At 43.7% G+C, this 22,480-nt stretch overlaps 2 protein-coding genes across 4 annotated transcripts in view; one reads left to right on the top strand and one right to left on the bottom strand.

The window, feature by feature from the left end:
• The window catches only part of CHST10 (carbohydrate sulfotransferase 10), a 77,695-nt gene extending 75,746 nt beyond the window's left edge, over nucleotides 1–1,949 (bottom strand). The window contains exon 1 of one of the 2 annotated variants that reach the window (XM_078864817.1): nucleotides 1,653–1,949. The gene's annotated coding sequence lies outside the window, so the exon portion shown is untranslated. Of the gene's footprint in view, nucleotides 1–1,105; nucleotides 1,125–1,652 lie in introns of those variants that run through there. The other variant, XM_078864818.1, reaches the window with a different exon arrangement.
• Nucleotides 1,950–2,529: 580 nt separating this feature from the next.
• AASDH (aminoadipate-semialdehyde dehydrogenase) overlaps nucleotides 2,530–22,480 on the top strand; it is a 55,782-nt gene continuing 35,831 nt past the window's right edge. Inside the window, exons 1-7 of one of the 2 annotated variants that reach the window (XM_078864810.1) lie at nucleotides 2,530–2,591; nucleotides 4,777–5,070; nucleotides 9,055–9,175; nucleotides 12,876–13,402; nucleotides 14,614–14,806; nucleotides 18,135–18,370; nucleotides 19,446–19,555. In XM_078864810.1, coding sequence (XP_078720936.1) covers nucleotides 4,805–5,070; nucleotides 9,055–9,175; nucleotides 12,876–13,402; nucleotides 14,614–14,806; nucleotides 18,135–18,370; nucleotides 19,446–19,555 — 1,453 coding nt within the window. In that variant the 5' untranslated portion in view covers nucleotides 2,530–2,591; nucleotides 4,777–4,804. Of the gene's footprint in view, nucleotides 2,717–4,776; nucleotides 5,071–9,054; nucleotides 9,176–12,875; nucleotides 13,403–14,613; nucleotides 14,807–18,134; nucleotides 18,371–19,445; nucleotides 19,556–22,480 lie in introns of both variants that reach the window. The other variant, XM_078864809.1, reaches the window with a different exon arrangement.

The raw sequence follows: 22,480 nt of genomic DNA, 5'->3' as shown, positions 1-22,480 counted from the left end.
GATTCTGAAAGATACTAATATATCAAACGCAATTATGCGTAGCAATGTTTGACTATGTAAAAAGGCAATTGGGACTGTAGACATAGATGCGGCCATTCAAGGTTTCACAAATCTCGATTGCATGAAGCGCGTGACAAACGCCAAAAAAACACGTTCGACAATAACACGGTAACCTTAAAAGTAAATATACATAATAGACAACGTTCCGGGCAACGGCCCATCCTCACAGCACGTAACAAAACACAATTTTCGAAGGAAAGCCAGGCAAGGATCACATTTCGCAACTTATTCAGTGACACGAGTCTTCCAAAAAATGTATTGGGAGGAATGTGGCCAACCAGATACACAAACGTTCACCATCTGTGATTTGCTAAATGACACGTCATTGTAACAACCAGCGGCAACATGATTTTACGACGTAATAAAGAGACCTGCAAGAGTTGGGCTCAACATAAATAGGGAGCGAAATAAATCCTTGTTGTCAAGTAGAACAAGGATCACAAACCCAATGACGATACTGTCGGGGCAACACGAGTGGACCACACAGCGAGCGTGTGCTTACCCGTTTACCAATGGCAGCTATTATCGATGGTGTGCCTGGATTAAAATGATGAATTAAAGAGGCTGACGAGGGTGGACGCTATTTTGGAAAAGTGACCTTGGTAGTGAACAGCAAACACAGCAATGCGCCGAAAACACGAGCATGCGTTTCACCATCAATGCGCATACAAAGAAGGTCTGCTTATGACAAACGGGTGAGAAACAAGGGATTAGCATTACAAATAATGCGACAAAAACGCTGCGAAAGTGTGAAATGTAGCTATTTTGCACGATTGTGGATTGCACTGAGCAACACGAAGAAGAGCGCACAGATCGCGAGACAAAGATCCCCCGTGTAGCCTTAACAGATTGTTGGGGCAAGCGCTGTGAGCGAGTAGCACCAATGAAGGTCGACACGGCACACGAGGGGGTGGGTGGCCAACACCACGCCCGGCCGCCTTTGTCTCCCCCAGTGGCGACAATTTTACACGCCGCACCAGGTACTCATTCGAGGCTGAGTCGACGTAGGGGAGGCCCAGGACCGGTTCAGATAATCGTCACCCACCGGTGTTGGCCGTGAGCGGGAATCGAACTCGGGTCGCCGGGTTCCTTTAGCGCAGCGCGCTAACCGCTGCACCACCGCTCCCTCCAACACACGCAGAGTTAGCGACACCACATGGCACAGTCAGGGAAAAGTGAGCGGGTTCAGACAGAACACGTCACGGTGGTCAAGACATTGACGAGGAGGTGGCAGCAGCCAAAGGAAGCAGAACAGACGAGAGAGGACAGCTGCAGCGGAGATGGAGCGACGCGATCGACTGATGAGTGCAGCAGCAGCTGGATGGTTACATGGCGAGGGATGATGATGTCCTACCGTGCTTGCCCCCGTGTTCGCGTGCTTTATACTTTCTTACCCCCGTGTGCCCCTCGTGCTTTCAACAACGTGCTCCCGGTGCCTTCATTCGTGCCCTCCGCGCTTCTACCAATCTACCCGAGTGGTTCTCTCCCCGTGCCTCCAAGCTGCTGGCGAAACTCCGTGTACCACCATCGCCCCCCCCCCCCACGACTAATCACCGCTTCCTTCCCCCGTGCATCTCCCCCGTGCTTCTCACCGCTCACGGGGGCCACGCGTGCTCCATGCCCCCGAGCTCTGTGGCGGCAGAAACGCGGCGGCGGCCGCGGATGAGGGAGACGAGAGGACAGCGACACGAATCGGGCAGCGTGTGCCGGGTACCGTTGCGGCCGCGACCAACTCGTAGTAATCGCACTCAAGAGTCAGAGAGATAGGCGGCAGCAAAGAGGAGAGGCGAGGCAACAGGAAGAGCGAGACGGGCGCCGCGCATGTGCGGCGCGACGCTCCCACCACCACTGTACGCAGTGGAGGAAACTCTCCCCCACCACCGCCTACGCGCCTGATGATTGGTTAACGAAGCGCGCGCCCTCCGCCAAGACACCTCTTGATTGGTCGACGAGACGCATGCGGGTGGACAGCTTGACAGGATGTGGGGAGGAGGCGGGGCTATGAGGAGAGAGGGCGGGCTACAGGAGATTAAGGGCGTGTCTAAAGTGAAAAGAGGCGTGGGCTATCTTCTTAGGTTTTTTCGGTAAAGTCACGTAGGTAAAACATTAAAATTAATGAAAGCAAAATAAAATAAAAATCACGACGTTTCGGAGGCAACACAAGTCTCCGTCATCAGGTGGGACCGTCACAGCCAGATTTGCTGCATCACTTGATGCTGTGACGGTCCCACCTGATGACGGAAACTTGTGTTGCCTCCGAAACGTCGTGATTTTTATTTTATTTTACTTTCATTAATTTTAATGTTTTACCTACGTGACTTTACCGAAAAAACCTAAGAATATGAATCCTTGCAGTCACGAAAGCTTCAAATCTAGTATTAAGGCGTGGGCTAGACAAATGAGGCGGGGAAAGAAACAGTGGGTGGGGCTACAGGGTGCCGGGGGGGGGGGCAGTTTAACATGGTAACGTCACACATCCGGCCTTATGTACAACGTCACTTCCGTCGCACGCATGCTGGTCGGCCGTGTTGGTAAGGGACGGCTCGTGTCGTGCCCTTTGCTGTGTTCCGCACTCTGTTTCCGTCAATTCGGCGTGACCGCGCGCGTTTTAGTTGCGCTAGAATGTTGCAATTAATACAGTGGAGTCTTCTCATAGGTAAGACGGTTGTTCGGTGTATTTTACGGCACTCGTCTACCTTAACCTATCCACTGCTGGATAAATGCCTCCCCCACCACTCAAGAGGTCGATACAATTAGTGGCAACGTGTTGTGTGAAGTCCACTGGTTATTCCTGTGCAGAGACAAAACTCCGTAACAACGTGGCATTGTGTTTATAACGGACACGTACAGCACTGTACGGGAGTCGCGTTGACATTGTACATTGCGTCGTGATGGAGCGGTGGCGCATTGCGCTGTGAAGCCGGGCAACCCGAGTCGGATTCCTGGCCACGTCTGTCATCAGTGGCGAGTGATGATCTACTCACCCAGACCTGGGGCACCCAGAATCAGAATATGTATTTATACTGGAGGAATCCTATGAGCTATACATTCCATCACATGCCCAGGAAGGGCGGGTGAAAACGTTACAACAAACAATACAAAAACATGACAGGAGTGCAAAGTATAGGAAAGGTAAACAGATCAATAAATTATGGTCAAACAAACCCGATGACCGAAAGGTGTGGGAGGCCTTCATTAAGCAGCGCATTAACAAAAGGATGGATATTAATAATTATTAACAATGAATACTTTTAAGCGGAGGCAAGTGTTTCACCAAACATATAAAATAACATCATCTCCCCCCATGGGCCCTTGGACGAGCGGCCAGTAAGGCAGCAGCATTTGTTCAAGCTGCGAGCCCTGGGCTGGTTTTGATTTATCACAACGTCATCAGCAGGTTTTTGTTTTTTAAACATGCTTGTAATGGGTTGCTGGCCTGTTTGGATATAAAAAAAATCGGATTTCCTCCCACATGCAAAATACAGCAACCATCAATGAATATCATAAAGTGGAGTTAATGGGAAATATCTGTGTATGCAGCAAAGGGTGGAAGTGATGGCAGGAATATTTATCACCAGATGTGTTTATAGACGATTGACTGTTGTCCACGTACAAACGTCACTTAGAGACATTGGGTATTTATTTTTTGTGGGACACCAAAAGCCATAAGATGTCTTAATTATCACTGAGTTCTATTTTGTGTTTAAATAACTTTACCAAATAAAGTCTCACCAGTGGCTGGGTTGAAGTCCGTACCAGGGCTCATCAATATGTGATCCAGTTCAGGCATTTCTCTTTCCCCTGTTACCAAATGACATTCAAATGTATTCAGAAAAAAATGTACGCTTCGTATAATTACAGATGCTTAAATAAGGATGACTAATTACTAAAAAAAACTATCGTTTAGCTACCCTGGGAGAGTTATGTAGCTCAATGGCACTATCTCAATGTTTGGATAGCTGGGTGGTTGGCGCATTTGTCACTTAGCCAATCTGCATGGGTTCGATGGTTCAAATCCCACCGGGGCATAGGCAAAGGAATGCCATCTGCTGCAGCATTAACATTGAAGGCCACTTGACATTTCACGTTATTACTATAGTACATTGCATGCCGCAGTTACGTCCATATGTAAACTTCAACAGTTATCAAGAACAAATTTGTGAATGCAGTAAAAGTAACCCAGGTTTCTCTTGCTAGTGGCTACTGCATGACACCAAACGAAATACATGAGTTAATTACTGTGTAGGTTTTTGTGGTTATGCTGTATCGTGGTCCGATATTTTTTCTGGTGGCATTGGTTGTTCTCAGAAAAGCTCCCAGGATGTGGAGCAAACGTTGGACATAACGCTGAGCAACACGCAGTACAATCTGAAATCGCATTTGAGAGCTACGGTGGCGAAATGTGAACTACCTCTCCAGGTATACAGGAGGTCGTGGGTTTGATCCCGACCCTGACGCATGTATATTTGGAGTTTGCATGTTCTCCTTGTGGTCGAGTGGATTTTTCTCTGGGTCCTCTGGTTTTTCACTCTACATTTATAAACGCGAGTTTAGAGTTTTTGGCTGCCTATACATTCCCACGTGATAAGCCACTTCGTTGAGCTATCATTTGTGGCCAGATCGCTTCTGAAAAAGAGCTATATAGCTCAGTGAGCCTTACCTGGTTTAATAAAATTGTATTTTGTTAAAATAATTAATGTATTGATTTCATTACAGGTTAAACGCGCATCGATCGTACACAGCCATGTGCAGTGATGAAGGACACCGTGGCCACGATAACCTGGGCAGCTGTGGCTCCACGCTGCACTCGCTAGTGTCGGGGCGCGCGAAAGCAGTGGCGGTGCGCTACGACGATGGGGAGGCTACTACGCTGCAGGTGACGTATGGCGAGCTGTGCCGGCAGGCCGCGCAGGTGTGTGCCGAGCTGCTCGAGCTCTTGCGTGAAGATCCGAGGCCGGTGGTTGGACTGTTCACGAATCCTGTGCTTCAACTTCCCGCTTGTATCCTCGGGTGAGCAAAGCTTCTCCTCCTCTAGCCACATGATCTAAGATGCACACGCATATCATAAAGACAAACGAGCAAATATTCATTCAGGGGTGACTGGGCTCAAATGCCATGTCAGAACACCGAGCCAGCACTGCAGATTTCCTGAGTTAGAATCTGATCTGGCCAGCCACTTGTGATTGAACTGGGTTCTCAAGTACAGTGAATTGATGGTTTCAGCTTGGTCACCCTTATATCTGCATAAACTCCCACTGAGGAGTATGAAAACAGTATTTGCAGATAATGTAAAAGGTGTACTCGTAGAGTGGATAGAGAAGCCCATTGAAGGGAATTCAGAAATAGTTCTGTGATGTCATCTGCCATGATCAATCTTTGATGTGTGTTTTTGCAGCCAGCCTGGTTTCCTTATACTGTGCATGTGATATAACCATGAAGGGATTTATTAAACATCCCAATGCAGGACCCTCTTTCCAAAACGTCGTAATACTGTACTGATTGATGCTTCCGAGGTTAGTAATTATTATAATTGTACCATAGCACGCTGCTTTCAATATTTTTAATCTGTTTTACAAGCTATAAGTTTCCTCTTCATTAAAATGTCAAACTGTGAAATAATCTATTCATCAGCCTGTGCTACATTTGTACATTTAAAATTATTATTTATATTATCTAGTTGACAGCATGTTAATGAAGCACATCTATTTTACAAATGAAAGCTCATGAAAATAGAGGTTTCTAACAAAGGGAGGCAATATATTGCAGATAACCTTTTTGGGAAAAAATTCAGAAGTAATATAAAGGGAAAGTTTAATTAATTTTTATGGTGTTATCGAAGACGAAGCATTTACAATATTAAAAAGTTGAAATTCCTAAATATAATCTCTAAAATGTATTTCTGGATGATTTAGATGACGGGAATAGCAATGTTCCTTTGTGATTATCAGCATACACGCTCCCAATGCATCTGCGTGCATGACTACCAGTCACTGACTTAACGTATTTCATTGTAGTCACAAAAGCAGAGATAATTGATGAGATTGTAATGTGCAAGTGACTCAAAAGAAGTTCCTTTGTTGCACGATGCACCTTGTTATGCACTACTCCCGCAATTTTCACTGCTGTCGTGAGTCGCCTGCGAGAATCATTGTCGGTGGTGGCGGCGTTTGCATGATGCCTCTTTTGTGTGCGAAAGCACTCAAGGGGCCCAGCAGCAGGCTGCTGTCTGCTAAAAGGTGTGCCCTTCATGTGGGATGTGTGATTGGGTTTCCATTTACTGTAGTGTGGCACTTTGTGGGTTTGTAGTAAATAAAGATAGACATTGTCACTGAGCCTAGTTTGCGCACATTGTGTTCCATATGTGACATATTCAGCAACCGCACACTTGTAAAAATATTGTGCAACCAAAACTTTTCACAATGTTATACTGATAATAGGTTTTCCACTTTGTTCTGGCAACAAAACAGGTGTTAAGATGTTAAAACACCAAACTGAAACCTTTTATAAGGATTCATGTCTGCATTAACCACAATACTTGTGGTCAGAATGCAGACAAAAAACACTCTTATAATATATGCATTGTCTTTGAAACTAATTGGTCCACACCAGAGACAGCTTTCTTTGGACCCTAGTCTCAAATAGTCTCAAATGGTGTTGAGACTAGGCTCCAAAGAAAGCTGTCTCTGGTGTGGTCTGACCACAAGTATTGTGGTTAATGCAGACATGATTCCTTGTAAAAGGTTTCAGTTTGGTGTTTTAACATCTTAACACCTTCAATCTTGATTTGAAGCTTTCGTGACTGCAGGAATTCATACTCTTTGGTTCTTTCGGTAAAGTCACGTAGGTAGAAAAATTATAGATCACGACGTTTCGATCGCAACACAAGCAATCGTCATTAGGTGGGACAACCACAGCAAGAAAAACAGCATCTTAACACCTGTTTTGTTGCCAGAAAAAAAGGGAAAAACCTATTCTCATATTTTAGTACTGGCAAAGGAGGTTCCATGAAAGTTATACTGAATTATCTAGATTTGAAGTTTTCGTGACTGCAGGGATCCATACTCTTTGGTTCTTTCGGTAAAGTCACGTAGATATAAAATAAAATAAATGTAATTTATTTTATTTTATACCTACGTTATACTGAATAAGCACTTCTGCTCGAGAAATTGCATGCATAATTGAAGCAGCCTTCTGCAGAGTTGCTGAATCTGAGTACGGTCATACTTTTTGGTGTGCAATTTACTTTGATTTATCGGTACTATATTGCTCTTATATTTGCTGAAAAGCAAAAGTCTACCTCATTGTGTTGTGATTTTAAAAGTACTGTAAAGACGTTGTGCAAGTTGGTTTTATGATTGAAAATGTACCGAGTCAGTAGTCAGTAGCCACAGTGGCGAGATGTTAATTACCTTGCCTGGTATACAGAAGGTCGTGGATTCGATCCCAACCCTGACGCCTGTATATTTGGAGTTTGCATGTCTCTCTTTCTCCGGTCCTGTAATTTTTCCCTTCACATTTAGAAACTTGCGTTTAGATTATTTTGTTACTTTACATTTCCAAATTTATTTAGCGATCATTTGTGATAGCCAGGTCGCTTCTGAAAAGAGCTATATAGCTCAGTGGACCTTACCCAGTGAAATGAAAGGATTTTTTTTAGTAGTTTTAGAAGTTTATTTAATTACGCCTCCTCACTAGAGTGAAGTTGGACATGGAATACTCTTACTATCGCTGTCCTTTTACATATCTACGTTGATATGATGGACACAAAAGTAACGAATGCCATTCAATAATATTTCTAGCCCTGGCAACACGAAGAATGTCTTTATTTTGGCAATACAATTGTAATGGGTTCAACTGTGTTGCAGACGTAGACTTGGAGGCAACACATTTATTCAGTTCCAACACACGGGGTAACTTTCCCCTTAACAGAATAACATCCTATGGTGGTGACCACCAGGCTAACTACACTAGTTACAACGTAACTGCTAATACGGACCGGGACCAACAGCATCGGCCCGGGTCCACGTGTTGGAGACTCGTTGAATGGAGACGTAGATGAAGGTTTCTTCCAGAATGAACAACAACCCCGGTCCCTCTCGGGACCCGGCTTATATTCTCTGTGGCGTGGCCGGCTCTGCCCTTGGCCACGTCCACCTTCCAGAATCCTCGGGAAGGAACTGGGTCCCAATCACGTGACCACCCCCAGCTCCCTCATGGGGCCCCTTTGCAGACTTAACTGGTCACGTGTCATCCCGGGTCAACCAGATTGCCATGGCCTCGAGTAACCTCATCCTTCGGCCGGCACCCACATACCCTGTCCTGTAGGCTCGGCACTGCACGCAAAGCGTGGTGCCATCTAGTGCTATCATTCAGCGATCACCGGGCCCCTCAATGGCCGGCACTACACCCACACCCCTGTGGTATACATGATGTCACTACACCACTTGCCGTGCCTCTTTAGGGCAGGCACTGCACGCAACATGTTGACATCCAGCGATGTCACTAAACAATAATGATTTATACGAGTAAAACTTTTAAATCTTGTTCAACATTGCAAAGTTTTTTTTTTATCTTTTAGACAATTATATGACAATTGTGCTATGGGCGTCGTATCACAAGTTGTGGAGGTGTTGACAGTTGTAGCTCTCATATTGCACCTTCGTGGCTTAGAGGATATCCCAGGAAGAGAGTTGACTTCTGTAGGCTGTTCAGCTACACTCACGGCATACCAGTTACATACTGTGCAAAGGGCGCACCAGTTGCATGTCAATCAAATCAAACTGTTAAGTTGTCAGAGCTGGAATCATCCAGTCATTGGTGATCGTGATAAAACTATCACACATACTTGAAGTACACAGTTTAGTCATGTGTGGCTACCCAGTTTCAAACTCGATATTTTGGCAATGCCAGCTCATTGTTTTTACACGATATTCCACTCAGCCCCATGGACTCCTCATTACAGTTATTATTTTGAATGTGTTTGTGCTGTAATAGTATTTTGCAGGCTGGCGCAGCTTACGTTCCACTAAATCCTCAAGGCCCTTCTAAACTGACGGCGCATGTGATGCGAATGACATCGATGCAACTCGCCTATATACAAGTTGACCTCATACAGGTGAGCTTTATCTTCTGCTTTCTGATCTGGCATGGATAAATTTGAGTCCTTCTTATGACCTGACAAGTGAACCCTGCCTTCCATTTGAAGGCCAACTGAATTTGAGTTTTGGTTTATTCAGACCAGTCAGATAAAAAAATTAAACTTTCAATGTTTAAAATTTTTTGTTCCAGTGTCGAATCCCCACCATTGTTGCAATCACAGTTGTGGGAATTATTTGCGACATTGCATTGAAAAGAGCCAGTTGACGAAATGCATCAGCTGTTTATATTCCATTCATACATTGAACTGAAAAGCTATTACAACTGTACAATGCAACCCTATCATAACGATTATGCAGTCATGTGGTGCGCTGTGCATTAAGCCAACAAGGACACATACCAGGACAAAGCAACCCAACGGCAGTGTAATTACTTACTATTTATTTACATTTTAAACCTATGCAAACTCTGCTTTTTATGCAGTTGCACTTGTAAACTTGAATGAATTATCCAGTCTTATACTGAGACTACTGCTGATTGTAAGTTGTGTTTTTAAACTACAATTGCGTACAGCCTTCGTGTGTATTACTGCGCATGTGTCTTTGATGCTGGGAATCTTCCTATATTCTGACACTTACCATTACAGATGCACATTTTCCTGCTATAGAAACTGTTCTGCTATAGAGATAGATTTGTGTAAAAAAAATTATTATTCTCTTACAGTAAAAAAATTGATAACAGTATCAGATATGATAATTGGTTCTTTACCCTTCTATCTGGCAACAAAACTGACACCTTTTTACAAGGAGTCATGTTTGCATAGACCGCAATACCTGCGGTCTATGCAAACATGACTCCTTGTAAAAAGGTGTCAGTTTTGTTGCCAGATAGAAGGGTAAAGAACCAATTATCATATTTTTACTGGCAAATGAGGTTCCCATAGTATCAGATATCTTTTCGGATTTTCGCATTTCATGTACGTTTTCTAAAAGTATAAATATAATCCAGCCAATCTAGATGTAAAACTTTAGTGACTATACTCTTTGGTTCTTTCGGTAAAGTCACGTAGGTATAAAATAACCACAGCACGAAAAATAGTTTTGCTGAAGTGGGAGAGAGATGCCGTGGTAAGAGGTTATATAGGTGTAGGGAGTTCAGGGAGACGACGACGGAGTTGAGGCACACTCTTTTTATTAACTCAGGGACAGACACAAGAGTTGAAGGGGTAACGGCCCCTTCACCCGTACTAGCTGGGAAACCACCCCTAGTACTAAGTCCCCTGTCCTGTTCCCAGTCCTCCTCTAATAGGCTACAGGAGGCTGTCTGATCTGGCCCTGGTAAGCACAGATCCCGGCACCCAGCTAAGCCGGCCTTTCCCTTACAAGAGCAGAGGTCCGGAAGCTCTTGGGCCGCGCCGCTGGCTTGCCCAGCTCGGCCCTGACAAGGGCAGCGAGACAGGGGAGTCCCAGGGCTTAATCTGCCGGTCTTCAGACTTCACTGGTCATCTTCTTGTTCAATTGGCCCCGAGCTCTCTGGCTCCCCGCCTTTTATAGGGATCCCCTCGGAGGGGCGGGGTTATGGGGGATCACAGAGCCCCCATGGCCCCCCAGTGGTTAACGGATGCGGACGTCGGTGCAGACACCCGTGTGTGTGGGTGCAGACACCCCTGTGTTTCCCGTCCGCCTTTTCTCCCGTAATAACCCCTATATAGGTGATAAAGGGGGGAGGGGCAAAGGGGGGGGCGCTGCGTGGAACGCTCGGAGAGGGACGTGAAGCTGATTGATCCTTCGAGACCCTACCCCACACCCCTCCCCTCTCTCTCCGAATTACCCCCGTATCCCCAGCTCTCTCAGCCTCCCACTTCCAACCCCGCCCAATTCCCCCGTCCAGCTTCACGTCCCTCTCTTCCCCCCTTGCCCCTCCCCCCTTTCTCACCTATATAACCTCTTACCACGGCATCTCTCTCCTAATTCAGCAAAAAAAAATATTGCTGTGGTTTCCCAAATTGATGATTGTTTGTGATGCGATCGAAACGTCGTGATTTATTTAATTTTATACCTACGTGACTTTACCGAAAGAACCAAAGAGTATAATCCAGCCATGTAGCCTAATGGGAGAGCATGCGGCTCGCAATCGGAAGGTTGCGAGTTCAAATCCTTTGTTTGGGGGGGGGGGTGACTAAGCCCATCATCTCTCTGAAGGTAATAAAATAGGGACTAATTTGTGGAGAATTCAACATTGGTTTTACTATGGATCCACGAGCCCCGCCGAAGTAATGCGGAATTTCTACCACTGGCTCAGGGTGACATGAATCCAGTTTTGACAGGAAAGCTTGGACGTAATGTGATGTCATATTTAGGATCAATTAGAAACCATTTTTATTTAGATGATTTGACATTTTTGTACAAAGTCCCGAATTTAGGATAATTCGAAAAAATAAGAAAAATCAGGAAGACATTTCTGCGATTCAGTATTGTGGCAACTCTTACTTTAATTATTTTTTTAATGTTTTGTGCCACATTAATAATGAGCTTTGACTAGCAGTCACAGAAGATTATTCCAAGCGATTTAAAAATACATTTTGCAATGTAGCCAAGATTAGAATAAATTATGAAATTCTGTTTACAATGTATTGCAATACACTATAAACAAACACTTCTTTCCTTTAACCAAGTGGAAACCCACTTAGACAGCAATGAAAACCCAGAAATATGCATCCGTACAGCCATTCAATATTTAGACTATGATAGCATGGGTTTTGAATGCACACACTGCTCTTTGCAGCCTGTATTATAGATATATTATTGTCGACATGGTGCATACAGAGAGGGCTGGAATAGAAGTTTCTGGATCGTGCAATGGCGTTGGTTTATAAAAGTGAAAGGTGAAGTTTAGAATTTAAATTTCAATAATTAATGGTTTTCGCGAAAAGTTATTTCATGGATTTCTTGCACTGGCTGCAACGTGCCCTTTTTAACAAAATGTGATGCCCATTGATGCCTGGGAAATTGATGAAGACATTTCTGGAAAGATATGTCACTGCATATACATTAAATTTTAGAATAACTGTGGTAATCATCCAAATTTAGTAATCGGCCCATTTACGGGGCTCTGCAGTGCCATGGACTGCGAGCATATTGATAATACAAGCTCCCAACAGCCCAGCTTATTATATGATGAAGAAAAATTCATTTTTCCAATTTCTCATTAAAAAAGCACTTAAGTAAAATGATTAATAACTGCTTCAGTAACAAAACTGAGGCAAGATGATGATGGCCAAAAGTGAAATAGTTCCTCTAAATGCAAATGAGTATGCTTGAGAGTCTGTGTTCCATAAGCCTGGAGTAACTGATCAGGACAAACCATGCTTTGTCAGAGATGTCTGTTCCCAACAAGTTCAACACAGCTCGTGATCACGGACTGATGCAATGCAAATCATGCTTCACCATTTGCCAAAGCGAGGGCAAAGCTAATTCCAGGCAAAACAAGCTAGTTAACATGAATAAATCTAGGTCATGAGGTAGAGCAAAAAGGATGTGACCAGTTTAAATATGGTGACAACTAGCATAATAATGGATGGTGCACTAGAAAAGGGAAATGCAAAAATATCAAGACAAATTGTCTGAAACTCTGGGAGGCATTGCCAGTCTAACAAACACATGGCGTGTTTAGTTCACGCAAGTGTTTCACTTTCCATGTCTGTTGTTGTTCATGTTTAGGCATTCCGCATCCAGTTCCAGGAATGGTTGGAGGTCTTCTGCATTGGTGGTGAGAAGAGCACAGAAGATGACTCCAAAAGCTTGGGGCTCAGTCTTGGGTTGGTCAGAATTGAGTGGAAGGAAACCCTTCCTACAACACACATGGCAGATGTTCAGCCAGGAGACACAAGGGAGAATTCCAACCATACTGAAGCTCCAGCACACAATCGAGACAGCCAGAGAACCCTTTGTCGTGAAAATTCAGGGACAAGAGGCATTGGTACAGACTGCCCTGACTCTGCTGTGTATGGAAAAGTATGCCCTGACCGTGACAGTTCCATTCTTGGGTCAAAACAGCCCAGTGTGGTCACAGAAGGGGCTGATGAGGATGGTAAGGAGGCCACCTGCAGGCCTGACCATTGGAAGGAGGGAGGCGTTGTGGGGTCAGACGCCATCGCCTATGTGCTCCACACCTCCGGCACAACGGGCCCCCCGAAGATTGTGCATGTGCCCCATGCTTGTATTGTGCCCAACATCACGCACCTACGGTGAGTGCCTTTACTGCGATGGCCCATGGAAGATGCGTGTATTTCCACGAGAGCAACCTAAAGCAACAGGAAGTAATTGCAGTAAAACATTCCTGCACCAGCGACTAGTGTTATAAATTGCTGTCTCAGCTCAGACACCTATGATTGCAAAAACCCATCAAAATACATTACATTTTTACCCAAATTGACAAAATTTCAGTTTAACTGCCATTTGATAAATAATTTGGTGATTTATAGTAGGGCGTTCATAATACCGAATGGATATATCTTCATCTCACAACACGGCATTGACAGTACAGTGTTGACCTTCCTTTGCAACGTATGTAGCCAACCGTGCTAATCGGCGGTGCGGGGAAGAACAATAAACTAAACACAAAAATCAGTTCTAAATATATGAGTTCAATCTCGATTTGAAAGTGCATTCCTCTGCTCCAGTGGCTTCCTAATATCGGAAGGAAGAGCATTCTAAACAGCTGCAGAAGCACATCTGAAAGTGTGCGATGCAGTGATTTCTTTGTTCGATGGCTAGCCAAAAGCCGCTGTGAGGATGACCGGCGTTTGCGTGATGGTTTCTAAAATTGATAAGACAAAATGGTGCGTCAAAAAGGAAAAAAAAATACATTACAGATTCTTGGAGGTCTCATTTAAAATTTACAGTAGACCACATTCCCTTTTATAATTCAAATGTTCTTCAAGGTCAAATCATCTGCATGCTCAAATAAGCCTGGGGCAGTGCTCATTATTGTTGTGGAAATTCTATGTGCCTATGGTGGGGCCAGTCTTTCCACATGACAAGACACTGATCCTAAGCACCCAAAAATAACAAATTAACACAAATGTGCTTGCACAAATCTTTTAACAATTGGCCACAGTAAACCACGAGGTATTTGAATTAGAATATTCATTCATCAGCCAACTGCTTTTCAGATATCCAGGTCACAGATATAAAGATGGTGTATCACTTCACGTATATTTGAGCGGCACACTTGTAAATTTGCAGTACCTATTGAATCGGTAATGTGTCCAATTCTGTTCAGACCTGTGCGTATAAGATTACCTTCTAAAGCATGTCGGCTTGTCTCTCTGAAGCTGGATCTATGAATCGGTGCCAAGGGGTCACTGATGCATCGGCGTATGCCACCAAATTGGACAATGAGTAACAATTGAGCGTTAGGCAATTTCACGGCAATTGCCCGCGTGTCCACTTCAAGGTCCCTGTTTGCGATGTCGCCGGAGGATGTGGTGGTGCTGGTGTCGGCACTGACCTTCGACCCCTCGGTGGTGGAGTTGTTTGTGGCGCTGGCAAGTGGCGCGACGCTGCTGCTGGTGCCGCCATATGTGCGCAGAAGCCCCCGCGACCTGCAGCGCGTGCTGTTCCAGCGCAGCCGGGCTACCGTCTTGCAGGTGCACCCCCCCCCCATACCCCTAGCCCGCCACGCACGCAAGCAAGCACAGTCACACCAAGGTCAACGGTGTAATGAGGCCATCTGGACACTTCCCCATTCCATTGCTTAATACTATTGCACGCTGCCCTCAAGCTCCACTTGCCAGCAGGTTTACTTCATTATATAAAAATTGGTTAATGGTTCCGCACAAGCGGGATGCTACTTGCAAACGTAATTCCCATGTTTATGTTAATTGCCAGAAGTGTGTTTAGGGTCACTAACCGGTATAATTTGGCCTTCACCAAATGCACGAACAAAATCTGTTTTAGACTTAATTGCAATTGGAAGCTTGTGAGTTATAATACCAATTTGGATACGGCTCAGCCTATCATCCCTACGGCATCTCACAAATTGGGAAGTAACAGTGGTCACCCTATAGAGACTGGTCTCTGCTGTGGGAATGTGTCATTTTTACCCCTGGATTTTAGGGTCACCAACAGAGGCAATACAAACATGACCTGATGATAATATCACATGACTACTGTTTTTCTACATTCACTTAATATGGCTACAGCAACAAAGTGAGTGTCATTGCTTCAATATTGTAACACTTTGTTCTGAAAACGTCGTTGAATAGCTTGACAAAATTAAGGCATTGCATTGGCAGTGGTGGGCAGGCACAAGACGAAAAAAAGACTTCCCAGATTTGCCATTAATATTGCCTTCTTCCTAGAAATGTCCTCTCATGTATGAGGTCAGCTGCCTTCCCACTCCTCTTCTCAACTCATTCCTGTCCTGGACCACCATCTCCACATCCACTGCATAGTTCTTCACATCCTGGTTCACCACTCAGAACTACCCCTTCCTAGGCCTGCTTCTCAGTCTGCTCTGGTGCTTCCATGTTTGTCACCTTTCTGAAAAATCTTGGATTTCTAGGATTTGGATGTTTTTCTTGTTGCTGTCGAGATCTGCATATATGTCCTCCATTAATGATAAGATTCTGACTCGTGTGTTTTGGTTTCATCATTCTCTTTAAACGTCCTATTTGTGAGATACCAATCATCAACGTTCTTTTTTTGCGTTACTTGCGCCCATTGTTTTTGTATGATATTTTTAATAATTTGTGATGTGTACTCTGATTTCTTGTTTTCTTAGCAATTTTACCAAATTTCGCATATATTATCTTATGTTTGGCATGTTCCTTGCTTGTGGAGACTATAACAAAATAAACAAGTAGACAGTAGGCTTTTCACATGTATCCATAATTCCATATAAAATATATATTTTTAAAACATCCCATCAGCTACACTGCTTTATGGGATTGTATCACTTGCCAAGTGGAAGTGGGATGTTCTTAAAGATTACATGATTAATTTAATTTCTTCAAATGCAATTATGCTGCAAGTTTTGTAACCGTGATTTACAATGTGCCGAAAAAGGATAATGCATGATAATACCTTCAAATTAGCACTGGTCTATCAGTCGCTTGTCTCGAACACAAGAACATACATGTTCTGATGGTGAGATAGAAAATCAATGACATTTAGGCTAACTTACGTTACAATTCTTATTTGAAACCACGTACAATGTACACAATTCAAAAATGCATAGCAGTGAGCGGTACTGCTGTGTTTTAAGACCCATTAAACAAATGACCACATAAAATGAGAAGTAATGGTAGCGCGTAATCATTAAAACCAGACATTACCATGCGGATAACATGTTGATGCATTCACCTGCACAGCAGCCAAATTTAGCTTCAATATGTAAAAAAATGAAAGTGGATTTGTAATCAAATTTTAAAAGATGTGACCGTTTCAGGTCATAAGCTAGTAGCATGCGTTGTGTTTAATTTTTTAAAATGTTGTATTCATTTTGTAGATGCATCATTACCCTTCTGTAAATACGAATGCTACTGATGGTACCTGTTTACATGGCGGCGCAACAGCCTCTGCGTTTTGAATTTAAACTCCTCTGGACGCAATGGCTTTAATTTCAATTTTCCCTCTGGCCTAGTAGAAAATGAAGATTAAGTGAAATGGCATTTGTTTTGAATCACTTCACATTCACAGACGAGCTGCCCGTCATGCATCAGTGCCCAGGAGTCCAGCAAATGAGTAATGCGTCTGGCTAAGTGCCAATGCCAGCACTTGAGTGGGGAATGGAGGCAAGGGAGAGAAAGAGATGTTAATCGAAAAGTTGAATTACGAGTGCAAAAAGCCATATACGGTATATTTACACCTGCTAAGGCATGATGCATCGGTGTGGAATATTGCAGTGCCCATATGCCAGGTGTACTCGTGTGTGCACGCATGTGTGTATGTGCTTGTTTACTTTCGTGGAGTGTCAGCATGGCGATTTTCACACTGGTACGATCTCAGTGACCCACGTTTAATCCTGGAAATGTATAGCACCAGTTGCAATTATTATCTAAATTTGGCGTGAGCCTCCACTAGATTAACTCGGCCTAAAATGAATTCCCGGTATTAAGTGATACGCAATAGCATTGGAAAGCAAAGGCTGTAGGTCACGTCAAGGAGCATAAACCATCACGCGAACTCTGGTCATCCTCGCAGCGGCTTTTGGCTGGCCATCATACAAAGTCGGTAACTGCATCGCAGATGTGCTTCTGTAGCCGTTTGGGAACGCTCTTCCTTCTGATATTAGGAAGCCACTGGAGCTATGCACTTTTAAATTTATATTCAAATCTAATTTCTTTATAACTGCTTGTTGTGTGTAGTTTGTTTCGTCCTTCCCCCACACCTCCGATTCACAAATAAGTTTAACATACATATATACTTTGTTCGTGGTATCAGAGTACGGTATGCAGTGCCAGCCAATATGTGCTCACTAACAGCAACACAATAATATCGTTATATATACACAGAGTCAGGAGGTCTGACCATTTCCATTGATACCATTGTATATTGTAATCTCCTACTTCATTCGGTTACATCCTGTACTTATTGCGTCGTCAACACATGACCTCCGAGGTCTGACTTTGCATTATCCCATAACGTGGTTGAATGTCGTTCCTCTGGTCACCGACTGCTGGTTACCTACCTACTTTAATGCTCATGGCACCCACAGTAGTGTAGTAGGACCAAGGGTTAATTATCGCATTGGTTAAGGCAGATGATTGTTCAGTCTTAATGCCACAATTACTTATGCTGCGGTCACGGTGACCCTACAGCTGTGGTCCGTGTGCCTCACCGCTACGAGCCGCATGTGCCACACCAAAGTATATGCGGGTGAGCAGACCACACTGACCCAGGTGCAGTGTTCCATGTTTCCCACCACCACCCGTGTGTGGTCGCATGGCAACAGCGTGACGGTGTGTTTTTCAGGCCACACCGACTTTGCTGCGGCGGTTTGGGGTGGCCGTCCTGCGTGATGTAGTGCTGGCGTCCGCGTCCCCGCTGCGGGTGCTGGCGCTGGGCGGGGAGCCGTTTCCGTCGCTGTCCGCGCTGCGCACCTGGAAGTCGATCGGCAACCGCACGCGACTCTTCAACCTGTACGGCATCACTGAGGTGTCATGCTGGGCCACGTGCCACGAAATCCCGACACAGCACCTTCTTCCGGGGTATGCACGACTTCATACGTAAGAACGCCCACGGGTGTTGGGGTCCCGGGAGATACTCGTTGATGGGGCTAGCAGCCACCGTATACATGTATATACGGAGGCAGCAAGGCCATTGATGCCAACACAATGTGCCAGATTCCTAATTTCCTCTATTTCCTACAGTTTTTGCAAAGATGATACCGCCAAGGTATCTCCTGGAGTATCCCACAGTCTGGCTGTTATGTCTTCCCTTGGTCAACGCACCTCAGGGTGCCACTCCGCTGCCTACCTTGCTAACCTCTTGATCTTTTACCTGAATACAAATCTCTCCCTTCTCTTCTACTTCTCCGGAATGCATCTACAAGCGTTATACTATATACAGTATTATGAATATATCTGTACTTTCTTTTGTCTCTTGAATACATAACTTTTCCATATCTTATGCACATATTGTCCTATCTCTAATGAATACATTTATCTACTTTATATTCCGGTGTCTCGATGCATCTCTCCCATCATCGCATATCTCACTAATCTCTGCTTCTTGATTTTACTACATCACTAAGCCTTTATTATTCAGCTTCAATTGCAGATCCAGCAGGCTACTGCATTAGGAATTTGGCATTTGGCAGGAGAGCAAAAAATGCAGTCCATTGTGCCCTAGCTCTGAACTTGTCGTAAGAATCCAATTTATCTATCAGCCTTACATGGGTAACTGGTGTAGAGTGTGAACATCGGCACAGGGGAGAAGACAGGCGGCGAAGGTGTGGTCCAGGCCACACCACCTCTTCCTTGTGTGACTATTCTAAGCATGTGCTAATTAGCAGAACTTGCCCTCAAGTCTCTAAACCCAGCAATCTTTTCCTTTTGATATAAGGAGCTCCTGCTTACAAGAGTAATGGTCGTAATATGTTGCCTGGGGATTGTTAATGCTCGAAATGTAAAAGTGGAGTTCATAACTTTTAGAAAATCATAGGTGGCAGGCCATAGTGCTGGCTGCTTGCCAGTCAGCATCCTATAATGACCATACCAAGTAGCACGTGTCCCAGTAGCCCAATCGGGCTGACGAGGCGATCTCCATCTCTCCATTTTTTAGGTGTGAGCAGTGCGCCGTCCCTGTTGGCAAACCCCTGCTGGGCACCCGTGTGGAGGTGAGGGATGGGGCGGGGCAGGTTCTGCACCATGGGCAAGGGCAGATATACATTGGTGAGTACTCGGGACAGCTGAGCAGTACGTTCACACTGCTGACAGAGATGTACTATTATATTCTCCGGATAATGATGCACTAGAGACTCCGACGTATCCCAAACTTTGGGGTCATTCTGAAAAAAAAAGTGTAGATTATAATTGGGAGAATACAGTACGATGGAGAGCAGTCTTCCGAAAGATCACGATGAATTATCTGCTTTGAAATGACGAGAGAGGTCTTCTGGAATATGATTATTAATTCGCTGCTGGATGGCGATTTTGAACAATTCAATTAAAACACATCTTTGAAAAGACAATCTACTCTCCGCATTATGAGATGCATCCTCAACACTTGATGCTAAAATATTGCTGAAAATAATGCGTTTTATAATTGGGAGAATACGTTATGCCATTATTAAATACTTGTATATGCGGAGGTACTCGCGACAAATGGATGAGAACTTGCATTTACACATTAATATTCCAGTCTTACTTTTGGTTCGTTCACTGAAGTCAAGAGGGTCCTTCAGCCCATCTGGCATGTCTTTATCTGCTCATTCATAACCATAATATTCCCCCGGCCACAAAGCCTAATGCATATTAAATTACCCACCTTTGTTACCATCCGTTCCAAAATAGAATTGCATGAAGAAAAAAAGCACACTTTACAATGTAAGCTCTTGAGGTGAGTTAAAGGAATCAGCAGTGCGTTTGCAAGACAGATGTTACATTACTTCTTCTGGCTATTTTTAAGGTAAGCACACTTGGTTTTAGTTACAGGAATAACCTGACCGAAACACTTTTTGTACAATCGTCAATTCATTATTTAATTAACACTAAGCATTGTATTTATATAGTGTCGCTTAAATGCATCTGCAAGTCAAAGTGCCTTATCTGGAACAATTCGAAGAGCAGTGGCAGCTGTCCCTGTGCAGCACAAGGTGACTCAGCACCTGGCCTGTGAGCAAGGCATTCGTCTGCCAGTGAGGGCTGATGATTGCTGCTACTGTGTGTAATGCCCATGAAATAATTTTCAGAGTACATTTTAAAAAATTGCCAAATTTGAAAACTTACCCCCAAATTACTAAAGATGAATTACACACATCAACATCGCAACTTTACCCCTTACTGTGAAACTACTGCAGACAATACGGAACGTAGCGCTTAGTTATTACCTTGCCCCCGTCATGAATGACACAAATACCAATGTACTCTATTATAAATTATAATTATCTTTGATTTATGCTGTGAATGACCTTCAAACAGATTTTTCAACTTGTCTGTAACATTTACTGCTGTCGCTTGAGTCATCATGGTCATACAGAAGACATTTCATTTTTTTATTGACCATATGCAGTACAATAGAGTTATTTTATTGATTTGATTGACACTTTTAGGGCTTCCTCGTTGGTAAAAGAGCATACAAGCTCTCGTTTAACCTTGTAAAGTCACTCCTTGGTAGTTTTGAGAGCACATTCTGAATAGCCAATTTGGTTTTATATTCACAATGGGGACATTTGGACAGGGAGCTATTCTTGTATTTTTTTTTACATGCTATATTAAAATCCACTTTAACGTGACAATGTCTTAACACTTATTTTTGTTCTTTCATCGTGTTACATAGTCATAGAGTTTACATACATAAAGGCTTTGCCAATTAAAATAATGTAATATGCTCAAACAGCAAGCCTTGAAGATATATAATTTAATTCACAAACGTCTAAATAATGGTAAAAGGCATCCCAACATCATCATGAAATACTTTTATTTCCTCGCAAAAATAGTTTAATGTTGCAGAGACAAGAGGATGACTGGCGAGTGATGGTAAGAGGCGAGCTAGAGTTCACAACCAGCAGAGAACGTGCAAATCACGGACACCTGCAAACAAGGACTCTAGGAGGTGGAGTTATACACGAGATGTGACTTGAGTTTCATAGCCAAACCCAAGTTTGCCAGGCGTTTCAGTAAAAAAAAACCCAACAGGAAGTAATCACAGGCTGGCGTGATGCAGGTTGCACTTCACCATCACCAAAGTGAGGCAAAAACTTACTGCAGGCAAAACCAAGATAGTTAACATGAACATTTAAATTAGGAGGTAGCCAATTTTATACTAAAGCAATATATTGAAATGCACCGAGGAGCAAAATGATGACACGGATCTTGTCATCTTTTATGATGCAGTGACGAGCATAGTAATGGATCGTGTTTAGAAAGTGGTGATGAGGAGCTAAGGTTTAAAAAGCAGAGAAGAAAATGCCTGAAACCATTGAACACATATCTAGGAAGAGGGGATATATGAAATGAGGTGAAAATGCTGAAAAAATGTTACTCTACAGAAACCTGATTATTATTAGGGGGGAGAATCAACCTGAACACATCGCGCGATGATTGAAGACCGAGCAAGCAATGGGAGCACAAACGCGCACCACAAAGGAGATGGATGATTTGCCATTCACAAATGGTAGTAACCCTTAAAGAGATATATGAACCAATAATATGCAGGTGTCGGTGACAAAAACAATGATATTCTAGGAATAAAACACTTTTTCAGATGAAGAGCATGAGGTTTCATACGTCACAATTTAAATAAGTCATTTTCAGAATTAGAATATCTATTTAGACTGCAGGAGGAGGAATCTGATGAGCAATGAAGCTCGATTTTCACAGATGTCCAGTAGGTGCACGGGATCAGCAAATTAGAGGGACACAGTTGGAAAACAGAGTATTTATACCTGCGACAGTTTACTGAAAGCAGCTCAAAGTGAGGGTATAAAATCGACACCGGTGAGAGTAGATTTAGAGTGTTTTTGTAAACCAGAATTTTCTATTGAAAAACTACACCTTTACGTCTAAAGAATAACGATTTTAATCAGTGTAAATTACGTGTGACCACTGAAAAATTCTTAAAGATGCATGGGGAGGTGCGTGCTTGGATTACTTCCG

This window comes from Lampetra fluviatilis, chromosome 19, assembly GCF_964198595.1.
Source record: "Lampetra fluviatilis chromosome 19, kcLamFluv1.1, whole genome shotgun sequence".
Taxonomy (NCBI): domain Eukaryota; kingdom Metazoa; phylum Chordata; class Hyperoartia; order Petromyzontiformes; family Petromyzontidae; genus Lampetra; species Lampetra fluviatilis.
This window is presented reverse-complemented; position numbering and strand designations above follow the sequence as displayed.